This window comes from Marmota marmota, unplaced genomic scaffold (genome assembly GCF_001458135.2).
Source record: "Marmota marmota marmota unplaced genomic scaffold, marMar, whole genome shotgun sequence".
Lineage (NCBI taxonomy): Eukaryota > Metazoa > Chordata > Mammalia > Rodentia > Sciuridae > Marmota > Marmota marmota.
In genome coordinates, this window is record NW_026000142.1 from 18,797,099 (window position 1) to 18,819,303 (window position 22,205).

At 30.4% G+C, this 22,205-nt stretch overlaps 1 protein-coding gene across 7 annotated transcripts in view; it reads right to left on the bottom strand.

Annotated features, from left to right (window-relative positions):
* The window catches only part of Pot1 (protection of telomeres 1), a 107,555-nt gene that overhangs the window by 3,274 nt on the left and 82,076 nt on the right, over positions 1-22,205 (bottom strand). For 6 of the 7 annotated variants that reach the window (XM_015488292.2, XM_048786063.1, XM_048786059.1 and 3 more), the window contains 7 exons: positions 19,222-19,278; positions 16,051-16,207; positions 13,738-13,943; positions 8,955-9,090; positions 4,152-4,240; positions 1,648-1,739; positions 62-167 (listed from right to left, as the gene is read on the bottom strand). In XM_015488292.2, coding sequence (XP_015343778.1) covers positions 62-167; positions 1,648-1,739; positions 4,152-4,240; positions 8,955-9,090; positions 13,738-13,943; positions 16,051-16,207; positions 19,222-19,278 — 843 coding nt within the window. Of the gene's footprint in view, positions 1-61; positions 168-1,647; positions 1,740-4,151; positions 6,820-8,954; positions 9,091-13,737; positions 13,944-16,050; positions 16,208-19,221; positions 19,279-22,205 lie in introns of those variants that run through there. The other variant, XM_048786061.1, reaches the window with a different exon arrangement.

A 22,205-nucleotide genomic window follows, 5' to 3' on the forward strand; every position in this document is an offset into this window, starting at 1 on the left:
GAAAAAAAAAAAAAAAAAAAAAAAAGAATAAGAAAGAGATTGTCAAAATATTGTTACCTACCAATTTTTATCCCTGAAGGGCAAAACATATCCATGATCATATCCATATTTTTTTGAAGGTCATCATCAATTAAGACTTCTGATGCTGGAACCTGGAAGAATTTTTCCTTTAAAAAATTATGACAGAATGAAAAATAAAATATTAATCTTTTTAATCATAATTAATATGAAAGTATTTTAACATTACCTAATATACTGAAATAATCTAGGATCATTTCACTTTATCAAGATTATAGAATTCATAAATTAGAGTGCTGATCTTTAAAATCTGCTTACACTTCTTTAATGTTAAAAGAACTTTGTGATATACATATATATAAAATCAAGTTAGGTTACTCTGACTTAATGATGATGATAAAAAATAGACTGATGATTCTCTGTACACGAGAATACAAAATCTAGTGTTAAGTTTAAAAGAACATAACATAGTATGCATTTATTTTTTCTCCTCTCTACTAGGTTGTAGGTTTGCTTACTTTGGTCAGTGCTGTATCCTTATCACACTGGAAAGGACTCGGTGCACAGGTTATCATTAAGTATTTATTTAATAAATGGCTAATGAGTTGTGAAAGTAGGAGAAGATGTCTTCTCTCAAACTAACCTCATGTTCAAGATGTTTAGTAAGAAGTTTAACCTTACCTTAATTAAGCCCTTAGCCTGTGGGGTAATGTCTAAACTTAGTGGCACACCTGATAGGAGGAAGACTTTGTTTGCCTGGGGTGGGGGTTGGGTCATTCTGAATAGTCTAACAATGTGATTCACATGGAAAGTTTAGGGTATGCATTATCAGCTTGATGATGACTCAAATCAGTCACATGGGCAGTCAACCATGCCAAGGTGATGGAGTCACAATAAACATTTTTGACATCAAGAGTCATTCAGATTCCCTGGTTAGCAATACTCCACTATATAGTTACACTGTTGCAGGAAAAGTAACACAGTTCACAATTTCATGGGGACAGGATGACTCTAAGTTCCATGTTTGGAACTTTCAGAAACTATGTAATCTCCATTTTTGGTTGATTTCAATCTACATCCTCTGCTACGCAGTTCTATATTTGGACTACAATAGTTTTCAGTGAGTTCCAAGGTTTTCTTGTGAATTATGAAAACTAAAGATGGCCTTGGAGACTTCTGAACTTTAGAAATATCAGAAGTAAGGATGGGCATATGGAACGCTCTACAGCTTTACACAATGTCTACCTCCTTATCAAAGTAGCTGTATTTCTTCTAATATGAAATGTGGAGGCTTACAAAGTATGGTGAAACACTTACTATAAATAATGCTTATATAGTGTGGCCATACTTCTGATTTTTGGACTTGCAGTTCAACTTAAGCATGATATAGACAATGACTCTTCAAATTTCTATTCCCATTTTTTTCATTTTTCAAATATCAAGATTTATAATATCAAATCAAAAGAGAGATACATACACAGACAACTTAAAGATGTATAAGCTTATATTTTATTTAAACTTTCACGTTGCCTTAAAAATTTTAGAAATTAAATAGGTATGTATAAATGTATTACAATTTAAAAAATTTTTCTTTTAGATGGAAATGTCATTATCAGCTTTGTTACTTACTGAATCCTTGAGATAAGCTTCTAATACTCCAGTTCCATCATCAAAAGTAAATGTCATAACAAATACATACTCAAGGGGTACAATACCCAGTACTAGTGAAGGAAAAAAATGAACAAAAACAACCCATGAGTCTGCTATTCCTTATTATCAAGGAAAAGTCAAACTTGTTTTATTATGTATTAACATATAAATATTGTTTACTAAAATACTTCAAGAGATAAAGAAACTTTCATATTCAACTTTTGCTCTCTAAAAGCAAAATATTAAGTTTATTTAGCAGGTTTAATCTGGAACATTCCACAGTATTTACACAGGGATAATGTCTTATGCTATTACAGCAATGGAATCTTTCCTTAATCATTTTTATAATGTATCTTTAAAATGAGAAATCATAAAGTATAAATCATAAAGTATTTCATAAATTGTAATACACTGCATTTAGTCTTCTGAAAATTAAACTAAAATAGCAGGATTAAAAAAATAGAATGCAGTTCTTTTTTTTTTTTTTTTTAACATGCCACTCCTGTTTGTATTGTAAGTATAAGGGATCGCTTATTATGTTTTAAGGAATATTATCTGATTGAATTAACAAAAATCTCAGAATCTGGGATTTCATCATGATGAAAAGATGAAGAATAAGAAAGATATTAAAGACACAAAATCATGTTTGTATACGGAAATGAAAGATACTCAATATGCTTACATACCTTAGCTTCCATCTACCGAACCCATATTTAAACTGTAGGACTAACTGTACTAATCAAGTAGGCAAATAATAAATCAGGGCACACAGACATGAATTTAAGCATGTAACAGATATTACTATTACAGAGGAATTGATTTTCAGGTTTCAAAAGGTCTCAAATAAGTTAGAATAGTTAACTAAAACCAAGAAGGAACAACTTAAAACTTACGCAGAAGATCTACAAAAACAAACAAAAAATTGCATTAAAAATATGATAGAAGTCAGTACAGTGGCTCCTGCCAATAATTCCAACTACTCAGGAGGCTGAAGCAAGAGGATCAGAAGTTTGAGGTCATCTTGGACAACTGAGTGACACCTTGTCTGAATGAATGAATGAAACAAAGAAACTAAAGTGTCGGAGAGGAGAATGTAGCTCAGCATGTCCTTAAGGCCCTGAGTTCAATTTCCAGTACTGCCAAAACAAACAAACAAACAAAACAACAAAAAGACTGATGGGAAGACCAAGCCTGACATCAAGAAGTTCAAAGGAAAAGCGTGTGTTGGTCGGCATTTTTTTCCCGGGAGCGTATGGGGCATTGGCGGGTAGTTTAAAAATAAAGTTTGTTCCTGTTTGAGTGGCTCGTGATTTTGTGCCCAGCCAGACTGCGGCAGAAAACAATATGGAATTTCACTAGAACACAAATAAAATATGAGACAGCAGTATCATACATCTGTATTACAAAAGGAACAACATACAACTAGGTATAGAAATAAATATCTAATCACTAAAAATTTGGCTAGTAAAAGCTAAGTGTCCAGTTTTAGAGAAGCTAAAACTTTTCATTATATTTGAAATTGGCTAGATGTCAGCAATCCTGCATCCAGCTTTGAATGTCAAACCCCAGTTAAGAACTTTGGCAAAGTAGAATGTTTACTGAGGAGGAAAAACAAAATAGTAAGACATGTGGAGAAGTACTAGAGAAAATGAGGGTGCCTGCTTGAAGAAATAAGATTCCAGAGGCCTGACAAATATCTTCAAATGTACTAAGTCTGTTTATCTTACAGAATAGGAAATAGACGTGCTCAATAATTCTAGTAGACTGAATGGTGCATATTAAAAGTTCTAGGTAGGGAGATTTTGCTTCAATGTTAAAAGTGTCTAAACCGGGTGCAGTGGTGCTGCCTGTAATCCCAATGGCTCAGGAGGATTGCAAGTTCAAAGTCAGCCTTAGCAAAAGCGAGGTGCTAAGCAACTCAGTGAGACCCTGTCTCTAAATAAAATACAAAACAGGCATGGGGATGTGGCTCAGTGGTCAAGTGCCCCTGAGTTCAATCCCCTGTATACTGCCCCCTTCCTGGCAAAAGTATCTAGTACAGGCTGCCTTGAAATGTAATGAGTACCCTGCCATTGAAAGACTTAAACAAAGGCTGGATGACCATAGTTAAGAATTCAATATGAAAAGATTCTTTATATTGGGAGAAAGTTGTAATTGCTCTAAAACCCTTTCCAATCCCAAAGCACTTAAGAGCTGAAGTGATTTTTCAGAACCTGTATTTATGATCAGTGACTAATGAGAAAACAAATTATTGATAATTAAAATTTGCATTATGATGAAAAATATAGGATGACACTCTTGAAATGTACTTGCAAATGTATTAAACATGTAGACTATATTTTAATAAAATCACTGTAAATGATTTCCCTTAAAAAAAGTTAACCTAGTTCTGCCTTTTATACTCACAAACGCTAAAATATACATCAGTGAGATGATCTTATACAGGAATAGTTAAAACTGTACGACATGGAAATTTAGCTAACCTTCTGCCACCGAAGAAGGAATCCATGATGTTTTATCGATAACAGAATTTAGATTTTGTATGGGTCTCAAACTAGAACACTGTTTACATCTGAAATTAATAAAAGAAAAAGTTGTGAATATTTAAAAGTAATTTAATTATTATTATAACATTTTTGCTGCTTAAGTACATATAAGTTTAGAAGGTAAATTATTAAACAGAAGAGTACTGTACTACCTATATTGTAATGTACTTATTTCAAAAGGGCATTAACAAAAAATAAGGCTTTTTTTAACATAAAAGCAATAAAAAAGATACATGGGGATTAAAATAAGCAAATCTACTTTGAGAACTGAGGAATGAATTCCAGATGCCAATCATTAATTAATTTGACTCTTAATTTCATAATATTAAAAAGTTGAAAGAGATAATTTCTAAGAATTCTTTTGATTTTATAGCAAGCAGTCAGGATTAGATACTAAAAAAAATAAAAAGAATACTAATTAAATTTCAAATAATCACATATAGAGGTTTATAGTTTATGATGCCTAATACTACAGTTCTCTTTTAAAATGTAAAAATATCTAAACTTATGTTACTACTAAAGTTGTACACTATTTAGAATAGACATTTTGCTTTGCTTATATACCACATATTTTAAGTTTGAGTAATTCTTTTTTTAATCACACATCACCATATATTTATGACATATGATAAGAAAATATACTTGAATAAAAATAAAAATTCAAATTCAAAAGATTCCTTTTATTTTCAGTTTGGGGCAAACAGGGTAACTGTATTAAATTTTACCACATAATCATCAAATACATAAATGATTCTTTTTTTTTTTTAATTTTTTATTGTTGGTTGTCATAAATGATTCTTAACTAACTAAAAAGACAGCTGAATGAAATAATAATATTGTCTAAAATAGGAGACTGAAATATTAATTAGATTGTGACACTGATAAAGCAAGTATACTAATTAAAGATTTAAGGAAATAAGTCAAAATAAGAGAACTTATTAATTCCAAATCAGTAAAAGGTGAAAAAGGACAAAATTTGGAACATTTAAGAAAATCAATTCAACAGAAAGACTTGAAACATTTTTAAAGAAAGTAAAAATATACTAAAAATGTGCTAAGTAGAAAATAATAAAAATGAAAAGATATATACTACATACTAATAATTAAAATGTATTTAAATTCATCTTCTAATTATAACTAAACAATTTATAAGTGACATTAAAACTGGATGACACAAACTTGAAAACAGAATTAGATACTAAAAAAAGTTGAAAACAATAAAAAATATTAGCAAAAACAAACCTTAAGGAAAAAAATTATGGTTAGAAATGTTTTCCTTTTGTAAGGACCAATAATACTCAACTAAATGAACTCAGAAAAGAGCCTCAAAATATATATAGCAAATGGTGACAGAATAAAGAGACTCAAAATCACAGAGGATGTTTACACACATCTTATAAGAAAATGTTTAAATCAATAAAATCACAAAAGAAACAGAATTTTTTATTATAACTAATACGCCTGATCTAATGGACATATTAAACTCTAAATCAACTATTAAGTAATGTACATTTATCTCAAAACTTGAGATAAATCTATGGCTATATTCTCAGGAGGAAATTTATAATTATAAATGTTAAAATATATTAAAAATTAATTAGTTGAGGCAAGCATTAAATATAGAATGTTTGAAAAACTAAGGAGACCTAAAGAAGTAAAGGAAGACAAAGAGCAGTAGTACAATAATAAAGAGGATGATCATGAACAAAAGTCATCTGTTTTGACAAAGAAAACTCAAGGAAAAAAAGAGAGACATACAAACAATATTAAGTAGATGCAACAACAAAGCAGATATTTAAAAAGAATTTGAAAATATAATCAACAATTGTATGTCAATAAACTTAAAAAATGAAATGAATACTTCTCTAGAAATATTTCATTAACAAAATATAAATACTTAGAAGATGTATAACCATTAAAGAGACATACTGAACCATTAGCTTAAATCTTTTTTAAAAAGGATCATGTCCAGACAACATAAAGAAAGCTTTTAAAAACTTTTATGGGCTTGGGAAAGCATTTTGGCAAATATGACTATATTCATATTTTAAAACTCCATAAAACAAAGGAAACCATGAAATTAGAAAGATATAGATAGCACTGTTAAGTATGTAACTGACAAAATATTAGTATTTCTACTACAGAAGAATATTTACAAGCAGTTGCATGCACATGCACAAATTTAAACTAAAAAGAGAGTGGTAATCACATAGAAAAGCAGGCAAAAGATGTGAACTTGGAATTGATGGAACAGAATACTGAAATAGTCAATAAACATATAGGTTGTATAAACCCAATAATCATCTAGAAAATACATATACACCATTTGAAGTCTAATAAAGTTATAAGTTAGATTTACACCAATTCATGGAGAGAACATAATAGAAATTGAAATTTTTATATACTACTGATGAGACCATTAATTGTTAAAAGCATTGAACAATTCAGCTTTTTTCCCAAAAAAGCAAAAAATATGCTTATCTTATGACCCAGTAATTCCAGTTCTAGGTAAACGACTTAGTAGTCACTTTCAAACTCTTTTGGCAAGGACCCATAGTAGTAAATTCATTTTAGATTATGTCCTGGTATGTATCCCAGTATATATCTAAAAAAAAAAAAAAAAGTCTAAAAAATATCTAAAATACATAAAAAAACTAAAAAAACAAAACTGCTGGTCATGATCACTGAAATGATTTTATGACAAAGAAAATGTGTAACAGGAGATGATTTAGTATTGTCATCTTTAAATTAAATAGCATATACCAATTAATAGGAAATAGATGAATAATTATGACATGTTGATAGAGTACAGATAGTAAAATAACCTAAATCTATACAATCTACATGGATAAGTCTTGAAAAAAACATTGAATTTTAAAAATGCTGCACATGAGAAGGCATGGTATATAACAGTTTACACACATTTAAAAAACACAAAAAATAATAATATATACTGCTTACGAAGTTCATATATTAAAACAGAAGCATCAAAACATGCATGAGAAGGACTGACACAACTTTGGAAAAATAGTTACCTGTGAGAAAAAAGGGTTAGAGAAGGGTCTGTTATAAGGACATATTTCTTCTCTGTAAAACACCAATTCTTAAATGTAAAGTCTGAAAAATGCTAAAATGCGAATATCTACTAAATCTAAGTAGAGGGTACATAAGTGTTGTGACATTTTTTTGATATTTTTGTAAGTTAAAGTTATTTTATAATTAAAGATAAAAAGGAAATCAATTAAAAGACATGTTGGCTTTTGCTGCTGATATTCAAGTAATAGAAAATCTAAAAATATCTTTAAAATTTAACATGTAAACAAAATTTCTGTATTGGTTCATGCTGAAAGTGGTGAGAAAAGCTGACATCCTTAAAATAACTTTTATAAAATAGAATACTGGTAAATTAACAAATGACATTCTAGAGTTCATAACTAATATCTGCTTTCCAAGTTTAAGAGTAGTCAATTACCCTATACAAGGAAGTCAAGTCAGAAGAAGGGCAAGAGAGAGAAGAGGTGTGTATGAACACACAAACACAGACTCACACACCCATAAAACAAAACAAATGGAAAATCCCATGATAGTGATTTCATTCAAGAAGAAATATACAGAACATAAAAGGTTTTGATTGTTGAATTAACTGGTGGATAAATCTTGAAGATGACTCTGAGGTCATGTATCTAGTGAGAGATATAAAGATATTGGGCACATCAAGGTAAAAATCAATATTAACCTAGGCATTTAATTCAGTGGTGCAAATAATTAGTTCCACTTTATGACTGAAGCATTTTGATGTATCTTATAGGGGATAGAACCTGGGGGATGCCTACCAGAGACTCCAAGTTCTCAATCTGGGAAACATAATAACTGCAGTAAATAATTTTTCAATGGAAATCAAGATGTAGCCATTTTTAACAATGACTAACAATTGCTACAAATTTAGGAGTAGGACAAATAGATAGTACAAGATTCATCCATCCTAAAATCCAAGGTCTCAAAGCAGGACATTTCCATGGTGATTGTTTTTTCAAGCAGCAGGTGGCATTTTTATCTCTATGCTTTCCTTATAAACCTAGATATCTCTTTATATATCATAATGCATTCTTTTAATTTTTAGTGCAATCAAATTTTTAATCTAATGTCCTGGCAAATCTGGAATTCAATCACTTATTATTAAGTTTGCAGCACTGAAATTTCCTCTGTAGCTATTATCTAAATCCTTGTGAAAGAAAACAAGTATCTGCATCTGTCTGAGGAAAAAAAAATGTTGTAGGCTTATACTTCAAACACTGTGTGCTTAATATATAATGCTTAATAGAATAGAAAAATCTAGCATAGATAATCCTTGATCTATTTTGGAGTTACATCCTAATAAACCAATTTTAAGTTGAAAATACCTTAAATTGAAAATGCATTCAATACATCTAACCTAGAGAGCATATAGATTAGCAACACATTCCGCTGCAGAGTGTTAGTTGTTTACCCTCTTGATCTTGTAGCTGAGAACTCCAGCTTGCTACCAGTGCCCAGCCCTGTGAGGGGAGTACTGTACTCATATGACTAGCCCAGGGAAAAATCAAAATTTACTGAGTGTGCGTCACTCCAGCCATTGTAAGTTGGGAACCATCTGTATAGATAAGTTGGTACTAAGTATCTGCTAAACATATACTAGTGCATGGGACAAAATACTAACAATATAGTTTTTCATTCCAAAAATTCCCTGGGTTGAAAACATACCCGTAGTAAAACACTTTTCCTTGTATAAGAAATGGTGCTGAAAGATCTAGGAGTTCCAGGTCTTCAGGGCCAGATCTCACAGGAATTACACTATGAAACTTGTTTGAGAGTTTAAATATTTCACCAAGCATACCTCCTATTAAAAAAGAATAAATTAGCCATCCAGGTTTATTAAATAAGCCATATCAGGTTTACATAATGAAGGCAAAATGGAATACTTATTAAGTAACACATGAGATACAGTAAATATTAAAGAGATTAACAGAAAAAAATAAAGTCATAAATTTAGAGATTTAATCACTCATGGTAAAAAATATTAATCCTATATATTAACAACATTATACAAAAATCCTATATATATAACAACATTATACAAAATTGTTGGGACTTAGTGCCATGGCACATGCCTATAATTTCAGCGGCTTAGGAGGCTGAGGCAGGAGGATCATGAGTTCAAAGTCAGCCTCAGCAANGCGGAGCACAACAGACACTAGTATGGCAATATGTAAATCAATGGATGTGTAACTGATGTGATTCTGCAATCTGTGTATGGGGTGAAGGTGGGAGTTCATAACCCACTTGAATCAAAGTGTGGAATATGATATGTCAAGAAATTTGTAATGTTTTGAACAACCCACAATAAAAAATTAAAAATAAAAAAAAAATAAAAAATAAAAAAAAAATCTCAATAACTATAAAAAAAAAATAAATAAATAAAAATACAAAGGGCTGGGGATGTGACTCAGTAGTTAAAATTTAATGCTGAGACTTGATTAAAAATACAAAGTTTGTGAAATTTCAACCATCATCTTAAATTTAAATAAACTGCTCTTTATGCCAGGATCACCTTGGTTCACATAACCAAGAGAACAAAGATGGGAACGAAAGTATTATAGGTTTCTCACTGCTAAATTTCTTATTGCTATTAATGTCTAAACAAATATAGTTTTGAGTTTGAAATATCTTTTTTATGACTATAGTTTAATAAAACTTTATTTACAAAAATAAGTGACTGACCAGATTTCACATACAATCTCTGATTAGAGTAGTATGTCCGAAAGAAATATATCACAAACTTCATTTAAAAGTTTCTAGTACTTGCATTAAAATAGGATGAAATTTTAATATATTTCATCTAATATAGCATATTCAAAATATTTTCAACATATTGTCAGTAAAAAGACTAATAAATTATTTTACATTAAATCTTCAAAAACTACTGTACAATATTTAATACTTACAGCCCATCTCAATGTGTTTTAGTTTCAAATGCTCAGTAGACAAATGTGGCTCAATGACTACTGAATGGATAGTGCAGGTCTATAGTTCTAAAACTGATCAAATATATAATTACTCTACCCTTTATATCTTTTAGCTATTCTGTACTTTCATTTTGAAATATCTTTTAAGCTTCCAGATCAATATTAAATTTAACTATACCTATGTAGAGTAGTTTATGTCATATGAACTCAAATACAGTGTTTATTCATTTTTCCTGGAAATATTATCACACTTCCCCTAATTCTGTGACAGGATAAACATTAAAACCACCAAGTTGGCTAAGAAAACAGTATGCTCAATGGTTTTCCATTATTTGAAGACAGAATTATCTTTAGAACTCAAATCCAATTATCTTTTTACTTAGATTGATAATTCCTTTTCTCTATAAGGAAAGAGAACATAATGTTTAAACATCAGCTTTGTGTATTTCATGAAAATTGGACAGAAATTGTAATGTTAAAGTGCAAGTACTTCTGGACCTTCAAAAATACTTTTTTCCATAAAAGTAACAAGATCATCAGCAAAAACTACCAAAATTAACTTTTTCAGAACTCTGGAAGTTAAACATAAGACTGTAACAATCTGTTGAGTGTTTATTACTGATAAATGATTGAATTTTGGTAAGAACACTGAGCTCGGCTGCATTTGATTTTGTACAGTCCCATCTTTGTTTCCACAATTCTGTGTCAGCTAGAAGTCATACTTTTGCTCTATTATACTGATCACAACTACTTAAATTTCAAAATCTAAGAAGCTAGCTATTTAAAAGCTTCATATGCCAAAAGCTACAGTCTATCTTTTAGATACTTATACGTAGCCCCACTTAACCCTGCCTACTTTGCTTAAAATTGCAATGAACGACCGACCATTCACAAACTCTTTTTCCATGAAGGTTCCCTGCAAAATAACATTCCAAAGAACACTGTGAGCATTCTGCCCGGCCATTTTCACTGGATTACCCAACACTGGCTCTGACACGAGTTTGATAACCTTGGTTGAGCTACTTTGGTATATTAATTTCCTCGATTTTCTTTTTTTTTGGTGTGCGGGGGTAGTACTGGGGATATCACCTGGGGACGCTTAACCACTGAGCCACATCCCCAACACTTCTTTAAATATTTTATTTAGAGACAGGGTCTCACTGATTTGATAAGTGCCTCGCTAAGTTGCTGAGACTAGCTCTGAACTCTCAATCCTCCTGCCTCAGTCTCCTGGGATTATAGGCATGCACAACCTTGCCCAGCAGAGTTTAGTGTCCTCATTTTAAAAACAGAATTATAATACCGTTATACTGTAAAGTCATTATAAAGATTGAATGAGTTAATATTTATAAAGTACTTAGAGTCACATGTGACTACTTTTATTAATTATTACATAAAGTTCACAAAAGAAAACACTTTGTCTTGTATGCTACAATACCACCGATGATGAACTCAGTTCCCAGCACAGAATAAACATATGCAGAATAAACAAAAGAGTACAAATAAAAGATGCTTAAAATTATATGTATGAATAGCAGTGTTAGAAAGGTTTATATATATAGGCATTCTTACTGAAAGACACATATTTATAATGGGTACAAAGATTCATCTTGGACTATGAACATAGGTTTGAGTTTTTTTTCTCCCATTTACTAGCTCTTTAATTTTAGGCTATTTATCATCTTCTCAGTCCCAGGTTTCCCATCTGTTTAAAAAGGGGACAATATATAGCTTACAGACATTGTTATGAGCTAAAGATAAAATATTAAACTATGTAGTATAGTGCATGGCATATAGTATGCTCAAGATATTAATAAATATTATGATAAAATGACTCAACATTAGAGTTGCAAATGAATTATGTTTCAGAGTAAGTTTAAAATTATTCAGTTTTGAAACTACATATTAATAATAAAAGGAATACATCTGAAAAGAAAAAATAGGAATATTATTACCAACTCTATACCCACAAGTTTGTTAACTTAGATGAACAATTTCCCAAAACTCACACAAGGAGAAACAGATAATCTGAATAAAACTTTATCTATGAAATACTGAATCAATAGCTAAACCTAAGGAGGGGAAAAAAAAGAATCAAGCCCAATTTCAATAGTGAATTCTACACAAACATTTTAAAAATGATATCTGTCTCATTCAGAATAAGACACTACAAGAAAGGAAAACTACCAACTAATATCTCTCATGAAGGCAGATATAAAAATCCTCAACAAGTATCAGGAAATAGAATCTAAAAAATGTATTCAAGTAACCATTCATCTATAAATGAGATATATTATAGGTATGCAAAGGTAGTTCAACATTAAAAACATCAATTGATATTACTTGTCATATCTACAAGCTAAAATAGAAAAATAAATATAACATCAACAGATGCAGTAAAAAAAGCATTTAACAAAACCTAATACTCATTAATGACAAAAATTCTCAGCAAATTAGAAATAGAGGTAAACATGTATCCTGTCCTTAGTAAGATTAAAATCTAATAAATGAATTTTTAAACAGACAAATTAACATAAATCACAAAGTGATTTGGCTTTTTTGGATGGTTAAATGGATATATAACAAACACCAATTAGAGTAGTTTTGGGCACAGTGTAATTATATTAGAAAATTGCTATGTTCATGAAAATGATATCCATTTTTATAAACAGGAATATTCATATATATATGCTTTATAAAATCATATAAAAGCAGTATTACTCCTATGAATAAAAAATGTCAGTAATAAAAATAATACAATCATTATTATTATAAAACAGAAGGAAGCATTTCTCCAATGCAAATTAGTTATCATGGAAAATTATATAGGAAGAAAAGCTTTAAGGAAAATAATGAAACTTTAAACTTGTCTTGAGAAAAGTTGTATTACATATATAAAATATTAGATAAAATGTGACAGAAATGGAAAGAAAATGAAAAAGAAAACATAATAAAGATTTATTCTTTTACTTTATTATTATTTATTTATTTTTTTTGGTGGTGCTGGAGATTGATTGCAGGGCCTCATGAAAGCTAGGCAGGCACTCTACCACTTAGGTGTATACCCAGCCCCAAATTTTCCTTCTTTTAAAACTTGTCAAGTTATTCCTACTTGTTTAATGGTCTCTTCCTTGATTTAGACATCAATACAAGATTTTCATCCTATTTTTATGAAACAACAGTGACATCCAGAGGCCAAGACAACAGCAGTTATACAATAGCAATCAGCTCACTATTATTACTCAGCTAAATAATCAGTTTGGAACTGACAAGATCACATGCAAGAATCCAACAAGATGGATGAATATAAATACTTAGGTTTAATGTCTAATTTCAAAATGTAATTCAGATGAATGTGTGTGTATAATATATTTGAATCTAGTTAATATAACATTCAATTTTGTGAAACTTAAATTACTAGTATTTTTCATTTATATGTATTAGGTGGCCTGTAAAACACATTTAATGGTAATTAATCTGTAAAAGCAGTATTCTAAAAAACAACAGCTTAAATATCTTACCTTCTATCAAAACCAGACATTCATTTGAAAGTGGAAGAATACCATTATTTTTCACAAAATGAACAACTACTTTTCGTCCTCCTTGGTCTTTGGTGGTCCAGATCTCTGAATCATATAATGATGTATTTTGTAGTTTGTTATCTGGGGATTGAGTTGCAGCATCTTGCAAAATTATATCCAAATTGCCCTCATGTGGAACTTCTTGCCTAAAATCAATGACAATGAAGTATTTTAAAGCAATTTTGGTTTAATCTTAAAAATTCCACTTTAAGAAAGCATCCAATTAAAATTCCATTTTTATATACAGATCAATTAATCTATTTTTTCTTAAGGAAATAATTCACTGTGCAAATCAAGTAATTTTATTCAATAGATATTTGGTATTTTGTGGCTAAGCAGATCTACAATTATTTTTTTTTTATACCAATCTGTTCTCCTCTGTAAGGAATGTGAAAATTACCAGTGGGAGAAAAAAAAATGCAGCAACTCCCTTTCCCTCTCTTTATCCAGTTAATCTCACTTTCATAGACCATATACTTTCAACCAATCTTAAACTTCCTTTAATAATTAGTAATTAAGTCACATGGTTAAAGTATCACAGTGTAGAAATGGCATGGTCTGGAATCAAAAGGTCTATGTGCCTGTCCTGGTTCTGTTGTCAATTAGCTGTATAACTTTATCTCATTTGTTTAAAGGGGGATTATAGATAGGGGCTTTGCTTTAAAGAGCTGTACGATTAACACAGAAAGGTAGATTACCTGTAGGCAGGTAGGAATAAGGGCCTTTGAGGAGGTGGGAGGGAAGAGACCTGGCCATCCTACAAGGAGACACTAGGCCTTGAGAACATTCTGTGGCTACTTCTGCCAGCCTCAACAGTAATTGCCCTTCCTTAGCTACCCTTATCAATGGCCAACCACAAAATCTACTCTTATCCCAAGCACTTTCTATTCAACTAAAGGACCAAATCCCAAGGTTGAGCCTGTCCTCTTAATTATGTAAATAAGGGATTAAACTTATACACTTTGGATTGGTTTATTCAACCAGAACTTAAAGAGCTTGACTGCTCCATTCTTCATTTACATAGGTTCCACCAATCACCTACCAGGGGCCATCACACATGCCTTTAAAAACCCCCAACAAATAGCCAGCAGTACCCTCCCTTAGGACCATTCCTGTACTGTGGGAGCCTTTTCTGACTTAGATAAATCTTGCTACTCTACCCTCCACTTTTTTTGTGGATCTCATTCTTGGAATCTGAGAGACAAAGAACACATTTAACGTCATGCTCCATGCAACATGATTACACACAGAATTTAATGATCCAAAATTTGATAATATTTCAAGTATTAAGTAAAATATTTACATATATTTTAATCCTAACTACCATTCAAGGTCTAATGGGTCCTACATGTAATTTAAAGATATTTGATGATCAAAAACCACTCCAAACAGTATTATTCTTAGATTTCAGAGGGAAAATATGTATATTAATGTACACAGAAATTACTAAATAACATAGCAACACAAATATACATGTTCATGTATATAATGTACATCATAGTACACTACAGAGAAAGCTTGATTTTTGGTATCCAAATGTACATATCCATCCATTAGCTACTTTTCATTAACATCATTTTATATATTTAGAAGAAGGTAAATTGCATTAAAAATATGAACAAAAACTTAAAAAATAACTTTCCAAATATCTCTTGAGCTGAGTACATATTAACAAGATTACAAAACAGTCCTATATACATACCTGCATTTGTTTACTTACTTATTTATGATTAATGTTTATAGTAAAGACACCAAGGAACTGAGAACTTCTTAATTACTACACAAAATTTAAATTGTGCTTTTTATATTATAGTTCTTAACTAGACAGAAATATTTCTAACAAGAATTCTGTATCACTTAAGTAGAAATACCAATTACCTACATTTTTCAAGAATTCCAGTTAAAACAGATTTATATTTACATATATATTTTGTAACAAAGGAGAAATTCTCCCGAAATACATTTCTAATTTATTATTTTCATAGGCATTCATCAGAACTAAGGTGAATTTCAGATCTAAAAATAGCACATATTTTTATTTATTATTACTAAGAACGAATTGAAAGGAAATATAAGGGAAAAAGAATGAATCAGAAGAATCTACTCTGAGATTGTACATTTCCCTTAAAAACATTATCATTCTTTCAAAATACTATACATGAAATCACAATTTGATCATTATCAGGACTTAAAACTATGTATGTGTAATGCTTATATACAAATAACATGATAACTTTATTTTGGAATACTTACAGTGAATAACATTTAGGACAATGAAGTTTGACAGACTGAAAAAGTTTTTTGGGCTTATAGGATCTCAGTTTTGCTCGGATTCGATATTGCTGAGGAGCTTTTTGTTTCAAAATGGCACATAATGGTGTTTTCTCCAAATACTGATGATCTGTAAGTACTGTACAGAATTTTTATATTAAATCAGAATAGCTTACAAGAGCCTTAAGTGTATTCATGACATCCCCCAGAACCAAATATACACTATAAAGCCTAATTAACTTATGCTTTGTTAACTGTCAGTTCCAAGAAAGCAAAAGTCATATTATTCCTGGATGCATAGTTATTAGAATTTAGGCAACACTGTCATGCAGATAATGTTACTGTTGAAAATTGGGGAGGAGTTGGGGGAGGAGAGTGAGACCAGAACCTTGGTGGCAAACACCCAGCAGGAAGGCCAGGAAGGCACACAATAGGTATCCAAATACTTCATTCATGAAATAATTTGTCTAGTAAGTGTACACTAAGTATTTTTATATGAGACTAAAAGTGATTTCTTGGCTAACTTAAGGAAAACAGTAAAGTTTATTTCATCAAGAAAATGAATATGTTACCTGTGAAACATTTTAAAATATTCACTATAATACTGATATCTGCAACAACTCTATCAAGTAACAGCTTAAGTTGTATTTGACATTGTTCAACAGAATATAACAAAACACATTTGCTCAATATTATTTGCCAGACAAGTTCTTCTCCATGATATTTAAGACAAGAGACTCTTTCCAGAACTTTCATTTATAATAAACAATTCCAAGAGTGACAAGAGACATTAAGGAATACCAAATTGTCATGGTGGTGGTAAAGTACAAGAAGGAAAAGGAGTCAGGTGGGAAGGAAATGAATGAGGAAGGTGAAGAGAGGAAAAGGAGGGAAGAAGGAAGATGAGAAATAAAAGAATTAGATTGGAAAAAAAGTCAGACAAAAGCAATAGAGGCTTAGCCTGGTAAAATGGGTTTCCTCAGCTGATGGTGGAAAGGTCTGGGATAGCAGTGGTCAGTTTATATAGGGATGAGTACAAAATTGCTGGTGACCCTCAGTGTAAGAAAGCAACCCTTACTCTGCCTGCTAAATTAGTTAATACTTTTCTATTTTAGAAAATGGAATGGATGCACACACTTTGACACTCAAATGGCTAGGAGCATTACTTCCTATATCCAGCTTTAATCCAACTAAAGCCTCACTGAATAAATTTGCCTTCAAGGAGGTAAGAGGCCAAGAGTTTACAGTGGAATAGTTTTGCTTTAAAAAGCAAAAGGCCAAAGTAGATGCAATCAGTTTAGTTTAAAATTGGCACTTGCTTCAATTAACACTGTGAGACAAAGTTTTTAACTTTTAATTTAAAACTTTCAAACTTAAAGAAAATTGCAAGAGTAATACAAAAACCCTCTATATTCCCTTTCCCAAGCTTTTGTCACATTTAACCTTGTCAGTCTGCCTTTATCTCTCTGCATATGTATTTTTATTAATGAAATAATTGAGAATAATTTTTAGATATCATGCCTCCTTCCCCCAAATACTTTAGTGTGTATTTCACAAGAACAAGATCTTTCAATGACATAGTTACAGGGCAATTTTCAACATCAAAACATTTAACATTAATTTAACAGATATTATTCAAATTTTTCTAACTATTTCCAAAAAGTTCTTTTCAGCATTTTATTATTTGGTTCAGAGTCCAATCCTGCTTTTATTTTTTGACATTTATTTGAGAAGTTCAGGCCACTTACTTTGTAGAATAAACATTAATTTGGGTGTATCTTGTTTTACCCTCAGGTTCAATTACAAGTTACACATTTTTGGCAAAGACAATATCTGTGATAATGTGTGCTGCTCAGTGCATCCATCAAAGGGCATATAATACCGTTGTCTCCATTATTGGAGATATAACTTTTTAAATTTGGTGTAGGTGATTAGCCTGCTATAAATTTACTATTTTGCCCCCTCGTAATTGGTAAAGAGGTACCTAAGAAAAAGCAAATATTCTATGCTTCATCAAATATTTAGGACCTAACAGCTTAGGAGCCGCTGATTCACAATTAAATCAATAATTACTAATATCATTGCAAAATGATGGATTTTTTCCTAATTTAATTTTTTTACATTTATTAGTAGTCATGTGTAGTAGTCATTTCTCCATAAGAAAGAGATTTCCATTCAACCCCATTTATTTACTGTTGTTTGTTATCAACTAGGGCTCATACAATAAGTTCTAATCCATCACTAATATATATTTTGATGCTCAAATTGTCCTAGATTTGACATGTCCAAACATTTAATTGAGAATTTCCTTATTTTCTGGCACTCTAAGATATTTCAAATTTATCTTATTCCCTTGTCCTAGCCCCAGATCTGCTATTTCTCTAAGGAGCCCTTGCATATTTTTAAACCAAAATCTGTAGACCACTTATACTTACTGTTAGTGGAGTACCCTTGCCTCTGTGCCCTTTCATGGATACAGGTGGCATATGTGCATATAGGTTGATACTGGTATATACACATACATGTACTTTTATATGAATATGTATACATGTAAATATATGGATACACACACACACCCCTGTCACCATTTCTATAGCTACATATAAAATCATGCCACGATTACAGGGCATCTTTGGTTCCAATACAACACCAAGTTTTATTAAGTATTCTCTCATTCCATATTTTGTATCCCCTTTCTCTCATATGAGAAACTCATATCTTTATAATAGTATATAACATTTAATTAAAGTGTGTTTAATAAGTTCTGTGGCATGTTTTAAGAAGTTCCTTATCTAACACTATGAGAGACATAGTGTGATTAAAATTAATGTCATATAATATATTCTGTATCCTCAAACTAAAAAATAAACCCTGATATACTGTTAAATTGTACAATGATATTTTTTATAAATAGTAAGAGATACATGATTTAAAATATATATTCAATCAGAGACAGGTTCTGCATGGGTTACATTTTATGCTGTATAGGATGAGATAGAGGAATAAAAGTTAAATGCAGACCTACCTATTTTTGTTTTATGATATCTACTCTTACTATTAGGCAAGAAGGAATTAGTTAAGTGTAAGAGCAAACTTTAATATGCTCATTACTGTAGTATTGTTCCTTATCTCAAAAATGATAGTTGGTCTTACTTGTAGCAGACAGCTGTTGGCATCTTTCTACTTCATATAGTGATACTGATCCAGAGCCTACAGGAAGAAGGAAAAAAAGAAAAGAAAAAGAAGAATTACAAATTTACTGTGGCACTGAAAACTATAAAACATTATTGAGAGAAATTGAAGAATACCTAAATAAATGTTGACATAAGTTATCATCATGATTTTCTAGCCTTGACAATGTTAAGATATCAATTTCCCCCCAAATATTTTGCAGATTAAATACAATTCTAATCAAAATTGCATAGGCATTATTACAGAAATTGCTAATCAGATTCTACTACTTAAGTGGAAATGTAAAGGATCTAGAATAGTGAACAAAATCTTGAAAAAGAAAAACACTGCAGGATTTATAGTAAATGACTTTAAGACTTACTATAAAATTATAGTAATCAAGTCAACATAGTACTGGCATAAAGACTGACAAATTAAATTAATTAAATATATAATCTATAAATAAAGCCACATTTACAGTGGTGATTTTTGACAAAGATAGCATGATAATTCACAGGATAAGCAGAAATAGCTTTGGAACAATTGAAAATTCATATGGGAACAATGGATGCATCCTTCACACTATACTAACATGTAAAGAACAGAAAACAGAAATAAATCTATATTTACATCCATTTGACTTCTGATAAAGACACTGAAGTAATCTAAACAGGAAAAGGAAATAAACATTGCTATAAAAACTAGAAATTCCTACTTAAAAGTAAAATGTCTACCTTACACTATACCACAAAGTGTTAAGAAAAGAATAAATTACAGATATATGCAATAGTGCAGATAAATCTCAGAAACATACTTTGTGTAAGAGAATAGATAACTCATGATTCCACTTATTTGAAGGTCTAAAACAGAAAAGTATGCAGAATGTGAATTATTCATGTTTATGTATCAGGTAAAACTCATGTAGTAGTACATGAAATAACTGGTTGTCATTTCAATGAATGTAAATTTATCTTAAAAATAATCTTAAACAATTATTGAATGTTAATGACACATATTCATACTTAAGTGTTTAGAAGGCTTGATATCTGAAACTTACTTTAAAATGAACCAAAAAATAGAGACTAATAAATGAAAGGAGGAATGGAGAGAGAGACCAATATGTAATAGAGCAAATAAAATAAAATATGAATCAGAGAATCTAGGTACTGAGTATATAATATTCTCTCTACAATTGTTTTAACCTTGTTATATGTTTTAAAAATTCTTAATATATCAAAAAATACACCATGAAAACGAAGAAGTGGATAAATTAGTAAGTTTATTAAATGTAATACAATGACAAATTAAATTAAACAGGATATTACTTTAATAAGCAAAAGTAGAAATCAAACCAATAATTTGTAAAATACTATCTAATTTATAAAATGAGGAATTTAAGACAAGTATATTTTACAATTGCTTTACTTTTCATTCTATTATATATAGCAGTATATTATTTATTTTATGGAGCATCATATACAACACATACGTGACTAGCCTTTCTTCTTCAGCATCACTAATGACTAACACCAAAAAACAAGAGAACTTGGACAGATATCTCAAGGTGACGTGGTACAATTTCAATGAATCTAATTTATTTATTAACATCTACCATTCCAATATGAAGTGTAAACAATGCAGAAACCATAAAAGCAGATGAATGAGAAAATATGGCAAAATATATATATGGTCTACCATCAATTGATAAAAAAGGTAAAAGAATCCAAAAGAAAATCACATAGAGTAAGAACAGAAAATTGAAAGAAAAAAAAAAATAAAAAGAGCTGTTAATTATATTGAGATTTCCAAATGCTCACGAAAATTAAGTAAGACATTTCCTTTTACCTACCAAATTGTCAAGAAATTATACACACTGTTTAACCTCCAGAACTGTGAGGTCGTGGAGGAAAGGACATTATCCTATGCTGTTATTCAGGTACAAATTCTGATGACCTTTTCTGTAAGAAATTTTGTGGTATCTATTAACATAAAACATATGTCTACCCTTTAATATATCAACTCCACTTGTAGGAGTAGTTGTTTTTTTTTTTTAAGAGAAGTAAAAGCATAAAAGTAAATGTGTTTAATATTTATTCAAACATTACTTGCAATTACAAAGCACTTGTTGACAACCTAAATGTCTACCAAATGGAGAATGGCTAACTAAATATCATTATGCCTGTATAATACAATACTATGTGATTACTAAAATAATGAGTTTAAGCTATATGAATCAGTGCAGAAAGAGGTTTAAAATATACTGTTAAAAAAGCAACTATTATAGCATGATTCCATATTGGTAATAACTTAAGAAAGAGGGAAGTTTTATTTCTTTATGTTAGGTATATCTTTAGAAATATGAAGTTATTGAAGGAATCACATTAAACTATTAACCTTATTTCAGGGAGAAAGGCATAGAGGGGGATATAGGCATACAGACAAGTATTCAATTTGATATTTTGAATATTACTGTGTAATTTAAAAACAATAAAACACTTTTAAAAGGAGAAAAGAGATTGCAAGAAAGTATAACTACAAATTACACTATATCTAAATGGTGTCAATTGTAATAATTGGTCTTTTAATGGTAGTGCGAATAGTTATATATCAGGCTAAAATGCCATTATTGAGGTGACAGAAATGGGAAGAGTTTTAAGACAGAATGAGAAATAAATTTATAAACAGAAAGTCAAATATACCCTATATTTGAACTTGATTTGCTTTATCATCAGTCAATAAGTAAGTATCTGTGAACAAATTAAATGATGCCTGTTACTCATAGCCTCAGTTTCCTTTCTGTAAAAGAGCGAAAATAATACATCTTACAGGCAGTTGTCAGGATTAAAAAAATAACGGACACAGGCATTTACTAAGTGTTTATTAAGAAATGCATGCTAATTTTAGACTACTAGTGGTATAGCCAGAGAGTAAACACCCATAAAACATTTTTTTTTTTTTTTTTTTTT